This window comes from Phallusia mammillata, chromosome 8 (assembly GCF_965637545.1).
Source record: "Phallusia mammillata chromosome 8, kaPhaMamm4.hap1.1, whole genome shotgun sequence".
Taxonomy (NCBI): domain Eukaryota; kingdom Metazoa; phylum Chordata; class Ascidiacea; order Phlebobranchia; family Ascidiidae; genus Phallusia; species Phallusia mammillata.
The window spans coordinates 7,093,145-7,107,421 of NC_137259.1; the positions used below are offsets into that span (position 1 = coordinate 7,093,145).

General features: G+C 35.3%; 2 protein-coding genes across 3 annotated transcripts; both read left to right on the forward strand.

The window, feature by feature from the left end:
* Positions 1-1,877: 1,877 nt before the first annotated feature.
* On the forward strand, positions 1,878-3,903 carry LOC145204921 (uncharacterized). The gene is made up of 6 exons (XM_080077535.1): positions 1,878-2,485; positions 2,584-2,648; positions 2,714-2,817; positions 2,895-3,092; positions 3,179-3,248; positions 3,323-3,903. Exons 1-6 carry the CDS (start codon positions 1,939-1,941, stop codon positions 3,473-3,475), a joined length of 1,137 nt encoding a protein of 378 aa, XP_079933661.1. The 5' UTR covers positions 1,878-1,938; the 3' UTR covers positions 3,476-3,903.
* Positions 3,904-3,982: 79 nt separating this feature from the next.
* LOC145204917 (GPI ethanolamine phosphate transferase 2, catalytic subunit-like) lies at positions 3,983-14,141 on the forward strand. Of its 2 annotated transcripts, none has more exons than XM_080077528.1 (14): positions 3,983-4,333; positions 4,737-4,869; positions 5,421-5,617; positions 5,803-6,015; positions 6,897-7,088; positions 7,715-7,839; positions 8,147-8,258; positions 8,323-8,453; positions 8,827-8,998; positions 10,222-10,810; positions 11,097-11,313; positions 11,631-12,069; positions 12,529-12,706; positions 13,163-14,141. In XM_080077528.1, exons 1-14 carry the CDS (start codon positions 4,235-4,237, stop codon positions 13,393-13,395), a joined length of 3,030 nt encoding a protein of 1,009 aa, XP_079933654.1. In that variant the 5' UTR covers positions 3,983-4,234; the 3' UTR covers positions 13,396-14,141. The 2 variants fall into 2 exon arrangements, with proteins under 2 accessions (XP_079933654.1, XP_079933655.1); XM_080077529.1 differs by lacking the exon at positions 3,983-4,333 and adding an exon at positions 4,390-4,451.
* The last annotated feature ends 136 nt before the right edge of the window (positions 14,142-14,277 follow it).

Genomic DNA, 14,277 nt, shown 5'->3' on the forward strand with positions numbered 1-14,277 from the left:
AATGAAGAAACTGGTGGATGGATGGGCTTTTAAATGAACAAGCCATTCATTTCAAAGTATCTTTACTGAAGAAGAATTATCTAGTGTCCCATCACACCAAACCAATGTAAGAAGTTGCTGTTTGGCATGGCTCCTGGCTTGCAATACCAACAACAGGCATATAGACTCAGAAAATGGAAAACATAAATGCCAATGTTTTATTTTGCAACAACTTTGAATAAAACAGACACAATTAATGACATAAAATAGTAATGCATAACAAGATGGAAAGGCAAATAACATTCATTGATTTAAATGTAATTTTGTGACATTTAGTAGGCTGACACAGGATCTATTGGACTTCATGTAACTACTGTGTTTGAGTTTATGAAGCTTCAAAAAAACATGTCATACTGTGCTGTGTGTCTCTTAAGTTTTGACTTTTTTGATTTTATTGAATCACCAATATTGAAAATTGCTAATAATTCTTGCATGTTATTTTATGCCCTTAATGAATTTTTTTGGATTTTTTTGTGATATCCTCACACAACATGTATTGTAGGAAGTATCAGCTGAAACTGAAATAAATGAAAAAAGTACCACTTTGGATGCAAAATTTCCCACGATACTTTTTATGTTGTACAGGTGAATAGATTTAAGAAGATTTAACAATTTTGTTGATATTGGTTGTTTCATGCATCAATGTTAGTTGTATTTGTTTATATTGCATTTTTTCTTGTGGTTGTGTTGCATATGACAGTACACATATTCAACATGGTATATAGTCCTTAATTGATGCAATAAATATTTTTATCACTAAAAGTGTCAAATATCTTTCAAAAAAATTAAAAACAGAGGGAAAGATTGTACAACACCTTTAAAGGTACTGCCAAAAGCTTTCAAAATTCAGTATATGCTAAAAGCGTCAAAATCCAGTAAATGAACGATGACGTCACTATTACGTCATGACTTTTCTGACCTTGGAGGAACATAGTCGAACTATTTATTCCAATTTTAGATGAATATACATCACAACTTTTGTATCTTTCGGGACTTAAGTAGGCTACATGTATATCTACTGGAAAATTTAACCGCTAAAACCTGATTTAAACTCTATTTCATGTTCATCAGTTCCATTTAAACATTATAAGTTGAGCGTAGTTATATTTTTATTCAAAATTTTGCAGAAATTGCAAAATCAAACACCGCAAAAGTATCCGAATTAATCATTTTATAAATCGGCCCCATAAGGCGCAATGCAAAATTCGCGCTAATTTCGCCCCATTTTCATCCCCACAACTTGTGTTTTCTATGGCGTGCGACAACTTGTGTTTTCTATGGATTTTGGGTTGGGCAATATTTTGTGCACAAGAAACACAAATTTTAAGACGAATTTCTGTTATCTTAACGGCTCGAAAGTGTTGTTTTAATAGCAACTTTGCACCATCATCTTTTTTTGTTTAAATTTTGATAAGTTAAATTTCCTAAATCAACACGTTTTATTTCCGAGGTAAAATGTTCTTTTAACAAATTTGTTGTCAAAAAACGTCATGTTGTTGTTGTAATGCCTTGCATGCAATGCACAAACATTTCCTGCATGTGATGTATTGTGTTGTTGTTTTGCGTTTAATGGTAAATGGCATACACCAGTCACTTTGTACGACTTGTCAACATGTTTAGTGTAGGGTTATATATTAAAAGTCACATTACCAAATAGAATTTTATAAAAATAACAATTTCAGTTACTTGATTGAAAATAAAATTGTTTTGCAATGAAACAAAATTTGTTTTGCATAGAACTGTGACCTGTAACTAAGAAATATGATAGAAAAACTTTGTTTAGTACACAATAATGTAAGGTGTGTAATTAATATTCACAGTGTTTTGCTTGTAAATTATGCATCTCTTGTATCTAAACACAGCTATATCTTTGTAGGAATGTGAACCTTTTGAATAAGTATGGCACTGGGCTATGCACGCATTAGGCAGGCCTTTACCACCCTTCCTCTCAACTACTTGCACATGAATGCTCATTATCAAACCATCAGAAAGCAAGGCAATACCAAACTGCAAGTCTTCTACCAACAACAAATCAGTTTACTCTACCACAGTGCATCTAAATGGGTTCAACCTGACACTACTGATGATGTGATTGAAGCACTACCTAACGTTCAATGTATGTCTTGTATGAACCCTAGGAAACAAGAGTTTATTCCTTTTAAATCAAATACCATCCTCAAAACATTATCTGGACTTAATCAAGAGACAGCTTTTTTGAATAAAGAAACATCAGAAACTTTTATTCCAATTTTGAAAGCTTTTGGAACAGAGATGACACAAACTTTACCAGAAAATGATCCTGTTCAAACATTTTTATCTACATTCAACAAAAAATTAACAATCGAAAGTTGTGTACTCATGCAAAAAGAACTAAATTTTGGTTCAAGCCATATGCATAACATTCATGTAAGCAGGATTAACAGTGCCACACCTCAAACACAGAGCGGTAAGTATTGGACACCTAACCTTGTTGTCTTCAATACTTTTTTATGTAAAAACAAAAATTCGGTTAACATCTTTGTGCACAGTACATTTATTTTCTAGACAAACAGCCAGCTGATGATCCTTTACAAAAGTTTCATGTTTTGCGTGAAAAGTTACAAAACGAGGTAAAATAAATAAAATAGTTATGGTTGTCTGTGTTTGATGTTAACAATTTTTTTAATTATTTTAGATTCCTATGTTTTTGAGCAATAGTAATCAATGGCACGACTTTGATGATTACACGAGTGACATTCAGTTGTATGTCACACTTAAAAAATCTTCATTTAAATGCAAGTAAGTCTTGAACCTCATAATTTTTTTACCTGTTCAATGTATTGCTAAAACATAAAATTATTGAACTGGATTGTCAGAGGGTTATGGAGGTATAAGAGGATTTTGTCAAGTTTTCGCCGCATGTGTTCATGGTATTTGTGTCACGCCAATTTGGAACTTTTGAGCATTTCTGAAAATGAAGAGCAGAAGACATTGGAAGCGCGATGGAGGGTTGTAGGGTGGTCACCTTTGTCAATGCTCAGCACTTTTGTATTAAAAATGCCCACAAATCCCAAGTAGGCAATTTTTGGATAAATTTGTCATGTTATTATTAAACAGTCATGTTTAATTTTAAATTTCTTAATTATTATTTCTATTGAAGATATTACGATTATGTATCTACATTACATGTCAATGATGATGGACAGATTTTTAGACATGATGTTACAAAGGTGATTCATTTAAACTTAATTTTAGTTTGTTAAAAATTGTGCTTAATATGCTAAAATGACGTTTCAAATTGAAGTTACGGCGTGTTCAAGATGGTCTAACGATCCGGTCTAAATTGGAAGTTTTAAAATCTGGAGGAATGAGAGCTGCTGCACTTGTAAACCGACTAACACCACACCTCACCAAATCAAATAAGGATTTTATCAAATCAAAACAATGTCCCTTGTAGTCTTAGTGTTACTTTTTATGATCATAAACTAAACTAACCCACATGATAAAGACCTATATTTGATTGTTTCAAATAGTTTTCAGTATCCTCTGTTTTGAAATCGCTTTTCTCACGCGTGGTTGGTTTAAATTAGCACATGGTTAGCTTGCGTGTAGATTTTATCGAAATAGTGATGATTATAAGTTTCACATGTGAAAGGCTTGTAAGAATTTTGCACTTTTTTGCTTGTAAGTGCTTTTTTGTGGTTAGATTGTACAATCTATATTTTTGTTTCAAGTTAAAAAGCAGATTAAAATCAATGAAACTTTAAATGTGGAAATAACGTTTCTAGTATTATTTGCTGCCCCGTCCAGATGCTAATCAATCTTGCAATGACCATACTTTTCGTTTTTGCTTGAAATATAATTGTTTTGCGCAATCTCACCTAAGATAGAAAATGTTGGTGTCTTTGGGAGTTTCTAAAATGTGCAATCAAACGGAACAAATATGTATTTAAACCAAGTACAAAACAAAATCTTTATTCACCTTTTTGCTGCCAAAACACAACAATATTTTGTTTGGTAAAGAAAAGGTAAAAACAATTAAATTTTGGGGAGGATAAAACGCTCCATTATATAGCCGGGGAATAACCTTTTATCGGCGCTGTTTCAAAAAATTATTGCGTGTCCATAAACTTTTGCAAATTAAGGCAAATATTTCTGCTTTGTTTGAGAGGGTGGTAGTTAAAAACATCGAAAATCAGAAGTAGTTAACTTGAGGATGGAAGGTCGAAACGGTGGGCGAAAATTTCATCAGTCCAAGATCGCAATTATTTTCGCATACCTGATTAGTTTTGTGGGCTTGCTGATCTTTGCCAAGGTAAGTTATTAACTTTGAATTATTGCTTGCAAAACAGCCGGATCATTTGTTAAATGAAATCAAATTGATTGATTGGTGTACATTCTTTTTCTTGTTAGCTGTGACGTAAGACATACCGGTAAGCATCAGCAAAAACATTTGTGTGACAAAAACACCTAATGCAAGTTATGACAATAAAAGTAAGCAAGTCATGTTTTGTTTACTGATGGTAATGTGAAAATGGAACAAAAATGTGTTGTGGTGCTCCCTAAACTAACAGTCCCAAGTCCCAACAGGCAGAATCCAGTCTCCTGATCTTGACAATGGATACTGTTAAAAGGCCAGCAAAACAAATATATGCCCACATTTCATACAGTCAAGGCTTACCAGGGTCTCGTATTGTTTAAATTTGTTATCTCTTCAGGGCTTTTTTCCAATGAAAGCAGCTAGAAGGGGAAAGTCTAGCTTGGAAAATGTTCCATCTCCACCGTTAAACCAGGATCTTCTGATACAGCTTATTAAAGATGATTTTGTCACACAGAAGCATCTAGTAAAAGGTTTGTAATATGCCATATTTTTTGAACTTTTGAATTGAACAAATTTAAAAACAGCTTTGGTAAGACTTTTGAATGAAAAAGTCCAAAAATCTTCTATCTAACATGCTGTTTATTGAGTTGAGTTGAGTTCATTTCGCTTGGTGAGAGAACACATAGCGACACAATTGCACTGAACAATCACCAAGCCGGAAATAGCTGCGCAACGTTAGAACGTTATAGGGTGCAAAAAAGTGGAGGGCACAATTGGTTGATCATGATTATTCATGCTGCAGCACACCGTATTATAAAGCGTTGTGTGGCAGGAGCACACCAGATAGTGAGTTTGGCGCACCTCAGTATAACACGACTGGGGGGAACGTTGGTGGGACCAGTCAAGGGGGCCCTAGAAATTAACCACCCATGTTAGGGAAGAGGGTGGGGTTCGACAGGAAAAGAAGCCCTGCCGGATAGTTTAAAGCGCCGGAAGGAAGGGCACACACACACACATAGGGAATAAAACTCTTATGTTAACTATATGTTCAAGAAAAACTTAACAACAACTTTCGTTTTAGAAAAGCAAGTAGTTCGAATTGCCAAACCATATACAAAGCTGGTGCTACTGGTCATAGATGCAATGAGAATTGATTTCATCCAATCACCAACATACAACAAGCACATGCCTTTCCTGAATTCACTTTTGGAACAAAATGTTGGACAGATTTACACTTCTAAGGCAAAAGCACCAACTGTTACAATGCCAAGAATTAAGGTATAGGGACCATGGTTTGTCGCAACTTATAACAAAAAAGGCAACATTATATTTTGCTGCTTTCTTCATATATACCGCTCATGACTAGTTTCTTATTTTGTTTAGTTTGCGTATAAATGACCATTTTAATGTTAATACTTTGCTTTTTTCATATGCAATATATCAAAAATAAAAATGAAATGCAGGCAATGACAACTGGAAGCATTCCTGGATATATTGATGTGATTTTGAACATGGACCAATCTCTCGAACTCAAAGAAGATAACATTGTACAAGGCCTAGAAAGTGAAGGAAAGAAAATTGTCTTCTTTGGTGACGATACATGGATGAGACTGTTCCCTAAATCCTTCGTAAGAACTGATGGAACCACATCATTTTTTGTCACTGATTACACTGAGGTAGTTTATTGTTTTTGTAAATTAGACTGTGGGTTAATATAACTGGTTCTAAGTGAGGGTTACAGTGTTAGTTGAAGCCCCAACTCACACCTTTGGATTAAACATGATACCAACTCCAACTTCTAGTTTTTTGTGCCTGGAATTTCAGTAATTCTAGGAGTCTGAACTTAACTCTTAAGGTTCTCATTCCAGTTTAAAGCAGTGCCACATCTTTTTTGCATTCATCTAAACTTAAGTAAACACTGTTTCATGTCTAAATACACTTATACAGTTTAGTACTTGTAGTGTCCGAACCAAAAAACATAAATCATTGGATAATAGTTAAGATGAACATAAAATCGATCATGGCACACTCATATTAAAATCATACTATGTCATGCCTATTGAAGGCATTATGCCAAATCAGCAGGTCGCCAACATTTCTACATGGCAAGGTGTGGGCTAGCAAAATCATTGGTTAGTATGTTGAATTCAAATGCATAATTAGGAACACTATGCACGGACTTGAAAAGTAGTTTAATCATAAACATTACTGCCAAGGTAGTGGTGTATATAGAATACATCGTGTAGACGTTTCGACAATCTCTGTTGTCATCAACAACAACAGAGTTTATATACCGTGTTCCACAGCTTGATTGAAAACATGTACTGATGATGACAACAGAGATTGTCGAAACGTCTACACGATGTATTCTATATACACCACTACCTTGGCAGTAATGTTTATGATTAAATGCATAATTGTTTCAAAAAATTCGATTATTTGTAAGTGCAAAGCATAGACTTGGGTTATATTTTATTCTGTACGAAACTTTTCTTTTAACTTTTTAGTATAATCATTATTCAACCTTCAGTAATGTGGCATAAAACTTTATGTTTAGGTTGACAACAATGTGACAAGACACTTAGATGAGGAACTTTACACCAAAAATGACTGGGATGTTATGATTCTGCATTACCTTGGTCTTGACCATATTGGACACATTGCTGGCCCAACATCACCACTGGTTGGACCCAAGTTGACGGAAATGGATGATGCTATCAAAAAAGTCTACACTGCTTTGCAAAACAAGGTATTTTACATAATGTTTCTATTCATGTACCAGCTTCCCATCCTCTTTGCGAGCACCACAAACAGAAAGTTTTGCCAGTCGTTTATACACTGAAAGTAACCTTCTGAAGTTGTTGCTTATTTTTTCCCTGGATGTTCCTGTCTGTGGATTGTTCAGGTGTAATATAAGCACACATTGTAGGGCAGGTTTGCAAGCTTGCATCATGCAATGATGATTAGCTACAAGGCTTGCCTACAGCTATTCCAATTAATCTAACACATTTTCAACATAAAAACTTTAATGTTTTTCGATATTACAAAATAAGTGTGTTAGACTAAAACAAAATGTTGTATTGACTTTAGACTTTGTTTTAACCAATCAATCTGCAGCAAATTTGTAAAGTTTAAACAACGTTCGAGAATTTTTTTATTGTTTCAAACTTTCCTGATTAATGCTTATTTAACAAAAAATGCTTGCATTTTACAGTCTAATTTTTTTACTTTTTGGTTTTACAGTCCAAATTGTCAAGCCATATTTTGACATTATGCCAATAGCACTATCAATTCATAGTTATATGTTTCCATATCCTTTCACATGTAACAATAGGATGCTACTGCAGCACTTTTATGTTGTTCACTCTTTAACAGAAAGACTCACTCATGATTATCACTAGTGACCATGGAATGAGTGCAAGGGGCAGTCACGGTGGAACAACAGATCCTGAAGTCGATACTCCTCTGGTTTTTCTCAATCCCTCGCTGAAAAACTTCCAGTAAGTTTTCTTAGGAAATACTCATGTTTTCTCATGTTACACTGTTGTTAACGGGATTGAAGGGTTTTATGTAGGTCTAGTGTAAGCCAAAAAGCACAACTTGCAAAAGAATTCAATTGCTTCTGCTAAAAATATAAGTAGTGATCACAGTTGTTTTAACGTTGCAGTACACATGTTTCACACCAGAAAGCAATCAAAACACTTTTTGGTCTAAATTGTGCAAAACTGTTGTGGGACCACATAATGCACCAGTTTTAATTGAATCCTTTTGTCCATCCTATGTATGCAATGGTTTTGCTCTTTTTAGAACCAACCCAAAACATGTGGAGCAAATTGATCTAGCCCCAACTCTTTCCTTATTGTTTGGGATTCCCATTCCACAAGGTTCAATGGGAAAAGTGATTCCAAATATGCTGACTGTAAGTTTTTGCTTTCACTTTTGTGTAAGTTCAAAAAATAGAGTGAAGACTGTTGTTGTTTTAGGCAATGAACCAATCATCCACATTGCATGCATTGCAATACAACTGTCACCAACTACTCAATCATTTGTCACAAGCAGGAAGATTGGTAAACAACTTTATTGAGGCCAAAAATGATCCACTTCATCTATACAGGTTGGTGCACAAATGTAAAGTCTCGCAGTTTAAAGCAGGATTAGGCTTGGTTTGTCTATTATTCTTTCCCTGTTCATCTGAAAATTATGATAATTACATACTACCGTAGTTGATAACTGACAAATTAACATGTGCAGTCAGATACTTACTATGTACAAAAATACAAACAAATTTCACAAGATTTTTTCATGGGGCAAAAATCACTCTAATTTGGTGTGACTTTTTTGTCAAAAGAATTTAAGTTTTGAGAATTTCTTTGATGTTAAATATGTTCTGCACTTCCAAAACATGAACAACATATTTAATATCATACGTATTTTATCAGATTTTTTGTTAAAAGATGTTTTAAACTTTATGCCGTTGTTTAATACAGAAATGGAGTTCAGTTTCATGGAAAATTTTTGGAGGGGAATAAAAACGATTCCTACACAGCAGCATATGACAACTATGTCAAATGTCACACTATGGCATCTGACTCTCTGACATCAAATATTGCATCATACAACTACCCTGAGATGGCATCAGGAATTGTAGTGCTGTGTGCTGTAAGTGTTTTCTGTTTACTGGTTGTTAATTGTAAAATATCACAAGTTAATGCTTATTGTTAAAGTATGTAGCTGAAAAAAAACTATACATTTACTGTATACTTGATTATGGGTCCCCTTTCCTGAAGGGGACACATATTGATTTTGCTCAAATTGTTTTGTTTTTTTTTCTTTTGTTTTTTCTTTCATTTTTTTTTCTCCCCAAAGTTTGTCTGACTCGTTTTTCCATCAAATGTTTGATGGATTTGGATGAAATTTACACAGATGGTAGATGTAGTTATGGAGATGTGCATCCCACTTTGTTTTTGTTGATAACCCCAGTATTTACCCCGCTAGCCCCCTAAAATGGGTATTTTCCCCCCGAAGTTTGTCCGACTCGTTTTTCCATCAAATGTTTGATGGATTTGGCTGTAATTTACACAAATGGTAGATGTAGTTATGTAGATGTGCATCCCACTTTGTTTTTGTTGATAACCCCAGTATTTACCCCGCTCGCCCCCTAAAATGGGTGTTTTTACCCCGAAGTTTGTCCGACTCGTTTTACCATCAAATGTTTGATGGATTCAGCTAAAATTTTGCAGTACTATTGATTAAGTCATTGTGGTTTTTATATATTTTTTAGTTTGTGTGTCAAACCCAATTAGTTGCCCTACTAGCCCCCTAAAATGGGTCAGTTTTTTAAAACGTTAAATAGGACATACTTCAAACAATATCTGGGGTGAATCTAATTTTATAGCTTGTATTCTACATAGTATTATTATTTAAGCCCAGTGCCGATCACTGTGTTTTACCTTACAACACCCGACTTTCTCATGGTTATCTCTTGAATTGCATTATTTTCAACTTTACGTGTGTGGGGACCCATGAGTTTTTGCCTGCAGAAACGACTAAAGTTATAAAAGACGATGGCTAATATGGGACCCAATACAAAATAAGCATAGGAAATATATTTATGTTTTAAAATAGGTTATAGTGTATATGCAAGGGCAGTATGTGCTAAGCCACCCTTCTAGTTTGACTTTCTTTGGGTTCACCGCTGTGCCTGCATAGCTCAGTAGGTAGAGCACAAGTCCTGGACAGACTCCTAATGAGGGTTTGAATCCCACCGCAGGCTAGATTTTTCCACATAGAAATGCTTGGAGATGGGCCTGGCATACTTTTATTTTTTGTGTACAGGACAATAGTTTAAAAACAAATCAGCAAACATTTTTTTTACTTTGTAGGGATTTTGTTTGGTTCTTTACTTGTGGGTGGAAGGCCTTCTTCAGTCAAAGCGATCCACCATCACTCTGCCTCAATCAAAGAGCTTTAGCAGGGCTGTAATTGCACTCACAGTAGGAACGATTGTCCATGTTGCAACCCTACCAAGCAGCAGCTTTGTGGAAGAAGAACACCAAATTTGGCATTTCTTGACAGCCTCCCTGGCAATGTCCTTGTTTGTGGCTATGCTTCGAGCCACTGCTGAGGCTGCATCTGTTGATAAGGCCACTGACAAATCTGTTAGCCTCTACGATGCCCATGTACATGTCTCCTCACAACTTAGACTGCGTAAAGGTCACCAGACCTGGCAAGTAGTGTACAATGACACCAAACCACAAGAAACTGTGGATAATGGCACCATTCCTCTTATTGAGGAGGAGAAAATTGAGGTTGCAGAGGAAAATGAGGATGAAACTCACATTAAAGATCATCCCATTGTGACTTACAAGCATTGGAAAGTTCTATTTATCGCATTTGGTTTTGTGTTTTTTCATCGTGTGTTAAGAGCTTGGAACCAGACTGGAATACAGTATGCTGATCAACCTGATCTTGGTAAGTATCATTTGTTTGCACAGTTTATTCAAACAAAAAAGTTACTTACATAGCTATATCCATCATTGTCTAACTTTAAAGCTTGCTATAGTTTTCCCAAGCGTTTATTACGCATTTAGTCAAAATCACTAAAAGTCTGGACAAATATTTATGGTTTTAGGAGGTGAATTGACACAAATAGCATTTTTACAGCCATTGTGTGAATTGAATTTAAACACTATTTTTAGGCTTCCCACTCTAAAATAAATTTACCTTTTAAAACCATAATCATTTTAATGTATCAAAGGTGACTGGTTGAATCTTCCGCAACACAAAATCATTCTTTCATTTGCATCTGCTGCCAGTTTGCTCTGCATTCTCTTCAGTTCGGAAATGATTTGTAATACAAGAGACATTGTGAGGACAGCAGTTTGTGCAGCTGGACTCACTACAGTCTACTTATATCGACATGCAACTGATACTGTTGCATTTTTCACTGTGTATGGCTCGCACAACCAATCTATGTAAGTTACATTTTTTAGCTTCCAATACTGTAGGTGTACTGTATTGGGGAGAGAGTAGGGGTTTCTATAAAGTTTCCATAAACTCTGAAATCTATAATGGTTAAAAAGAGAGAAAAGGCTTAAAAGCAAAAATAAACATTTTTTATGCTGATGAATTTCAATTACCAATTTTTGGTCAAACCAACAACACCACAGAATAGGCAACTGCTGGTAAAACCAAAGTCGCTGGTACAAAATAATGTTTGTATTAACTATGCTGCAGCGCCTTGTTGTAAGTTTAAAATAATCTAATTTAGTCACTTGTTTTTTCATCACAGCGGACTTTCTGAAGCGAGGCTTGTCTACGGCCTCTGTGCATTTCTACTCTTCAAAGCCTTGCTGCATAGAATCTCTGAGCACTGTTGTCACCGTGTCCAACCCAAGAAAGGACATATGTGTTCAGCACCTTCACTTTACTGCTCACCTACACCAGTTAGCCGTCAACAAGCCCTGGACTGCATGCAAACTATAGTTGTCCTGTTGGCTGCCTTGTTACTGAGGCCACACAATCACTGTGCTTTGGCGTTTAACTTGATTTTGTATTGGTCGCTTTTTCGCGTACTCTGGCCTGTGGTGGTCGAAGGCAATTTGAAACTGATGGATTTAAGTTTGCTGGAACTGCGGAGTTTAAAGCACAGCGGGTTCGTTTCAACTTCTGAAGCTGTTGTTAGGATCACTTTGGCTTGTTGGTTCGGTCAGATGGCCTATTTTACAATGGTATGTAGGAATATACACAGAAGTTTATTATAAAATATTGAGTTATTCGTCCCTAAAATTTTGAATATATTTCGCCGTAACAGCATCATCACTATTTTATTTTGATAGAATTCAAGTTTTACAAAGCATTTTTTAGTCTGTTGAAACTGAAACTTAGGAAATAGGTTGTCATGATTATATTTTTGTGATTAATTGTTGTTTGCAACTCAAAGTGAATACTGTTTTGGATTACTGTAGACCAAATCGAACTAAAAAAATATACAGGTTTCTAATTATCTCATTTAAGGTAGGTTTTTAATTACGGTTAGATTTTTTTCGGGTGTTAAACATACTTGATTTGGTACCCTTGTGCAAAACTAGTTCTTAAGCCCATATTAGACGATGCTTTTAGGTAGGTAAAAACTTAAATCGCAATTAATTGTACTTGAATTTACAGCAGCATGTTCAATTTGTTTTCAGGGAAACTCGAATAGTTTCGCAACTGTTGACTTATCAGCTGGTTTCGTGGGTCTGTCCGGTTCGGAAGGAGTCCTTAATTCCTCACTCACAGTGCTACTTGGCTCCTTTACGACGTATATTGGTCCGATACTGTGGACTACGTTCTGCGTGTGTGATCTGATCAAATTATGCTTGCAAGGTAAAACAGCGGTTTTTATTGTAAAGTGACGTAGTTTTATCGTGGAGTGGCGTAATCTTTATTGTGAAGTGACGTAGTATTTATTGCGAAGGGTGTAGTATTTAAAAAGTGAAAATGTTATAGCAAATAGGAAACGGCCTGAGCTACGGGGTGTTGACCGACGAATCTTTCTTTACTAGTCAAATATCTAAAAAGAGCGGCAAAACGATCAGCGTCAGTGTAATCTCAAAACAAAAAGAATAATTTGCATATTTTAAAGGCATCGTCAATTTCTGTTAAGGTATACTTGTTTGCCCACATCCGCCAATAATGTCTGTCTTTAAATATAAAAATGACTGTTAAAAGGCAAATAGGTCATTTTTAATTGTTGCTAACGTTAAACACGATCCTTCTTTTTCTCTCCCTTTTAAATTACTTTGTGTATAAAACTCGTTTAAAAAATGTCTTTTATTTCAGCAACCGACGTCACAGAAACACCTCTCACTCGACCTCAATCTTCAACAGCCAATCTCGTAGCGTGCACTTTTATAACCTTGAGGTTACTTCAGGTCATAGTGTATGTTATGGTGGCAACAGGTCATAGATACCACCTATTTGTATGGAGCGTATTTTCACCAAAACTGCTCTACGAACTAGTAAACACGTGGGTTCACGGTTGGCTACTCGCACTGACGCTGTTGCTATGGTGACAACGTCATCACAGTCACAACGTCATCATAGTCACAACGTCATCATAGTCACAACGTCATCGCAGTGACACTTTTTATATCTTTGCGGTTTTATATTTACGATATACCCAAGTATGCTTTCCTAGTGTCTGTATTGTAATTTCAAGCAGGTGAACTTGGCTGTTCTTAAAGTCGCTATATTGTTGCAATGCAATCTGATTTGTTTCATAGTAGTGTGTGTGCCGTAACGAACCACATTTAAACTATCAAAACAACAGGTTCAGTAATGGATTAAAACCATCAACAACTGACAGTAGGGCTTGCCTTTTTCAAATATAAAACAGTAAAAACAATTGAAATCCTTGTTTAAAGCAGAATCGGTCGCTATGTTTGAATTGTGATTCCTACTTGCATTTGTATCTAAACCTTATTGTGGTGCTTATTTGGAAAAATATGGCACTTCAAACAGTTACCTTCATCTCATAACAGAATATGTGCAAAGTCGAACAGTAATGCCTTAATGTAGGTAACTTCATAACTTTCAGCTTTAGCATGTTACTGTGTGGCGTATATTTACTTTGCAATACAATGTGTATTTTTGTTGCCGATTTTGTACTATAAATCCAATTTATTGTAAACATTATTGGGGAATCGTTCCTTAAAACACATTTTACATTTAAAAAATGTTATTCATACAATATTGTTGGACCTGTGTTACTAAAATTTGTTTTGCCAAAATATTTGGAATATGATATCATACCAAAGTTCTGATTTATCACTTTCGCTGACTGCAAAAAACTTGTGTCTAAAAGCTTAAAATAGGTAGTTACAAATTATTTGACAGAGTATTGCGGTTTTTAGAAGTGACAAACTTTTGACCTTTTTTACTTTGCACTTTATGGC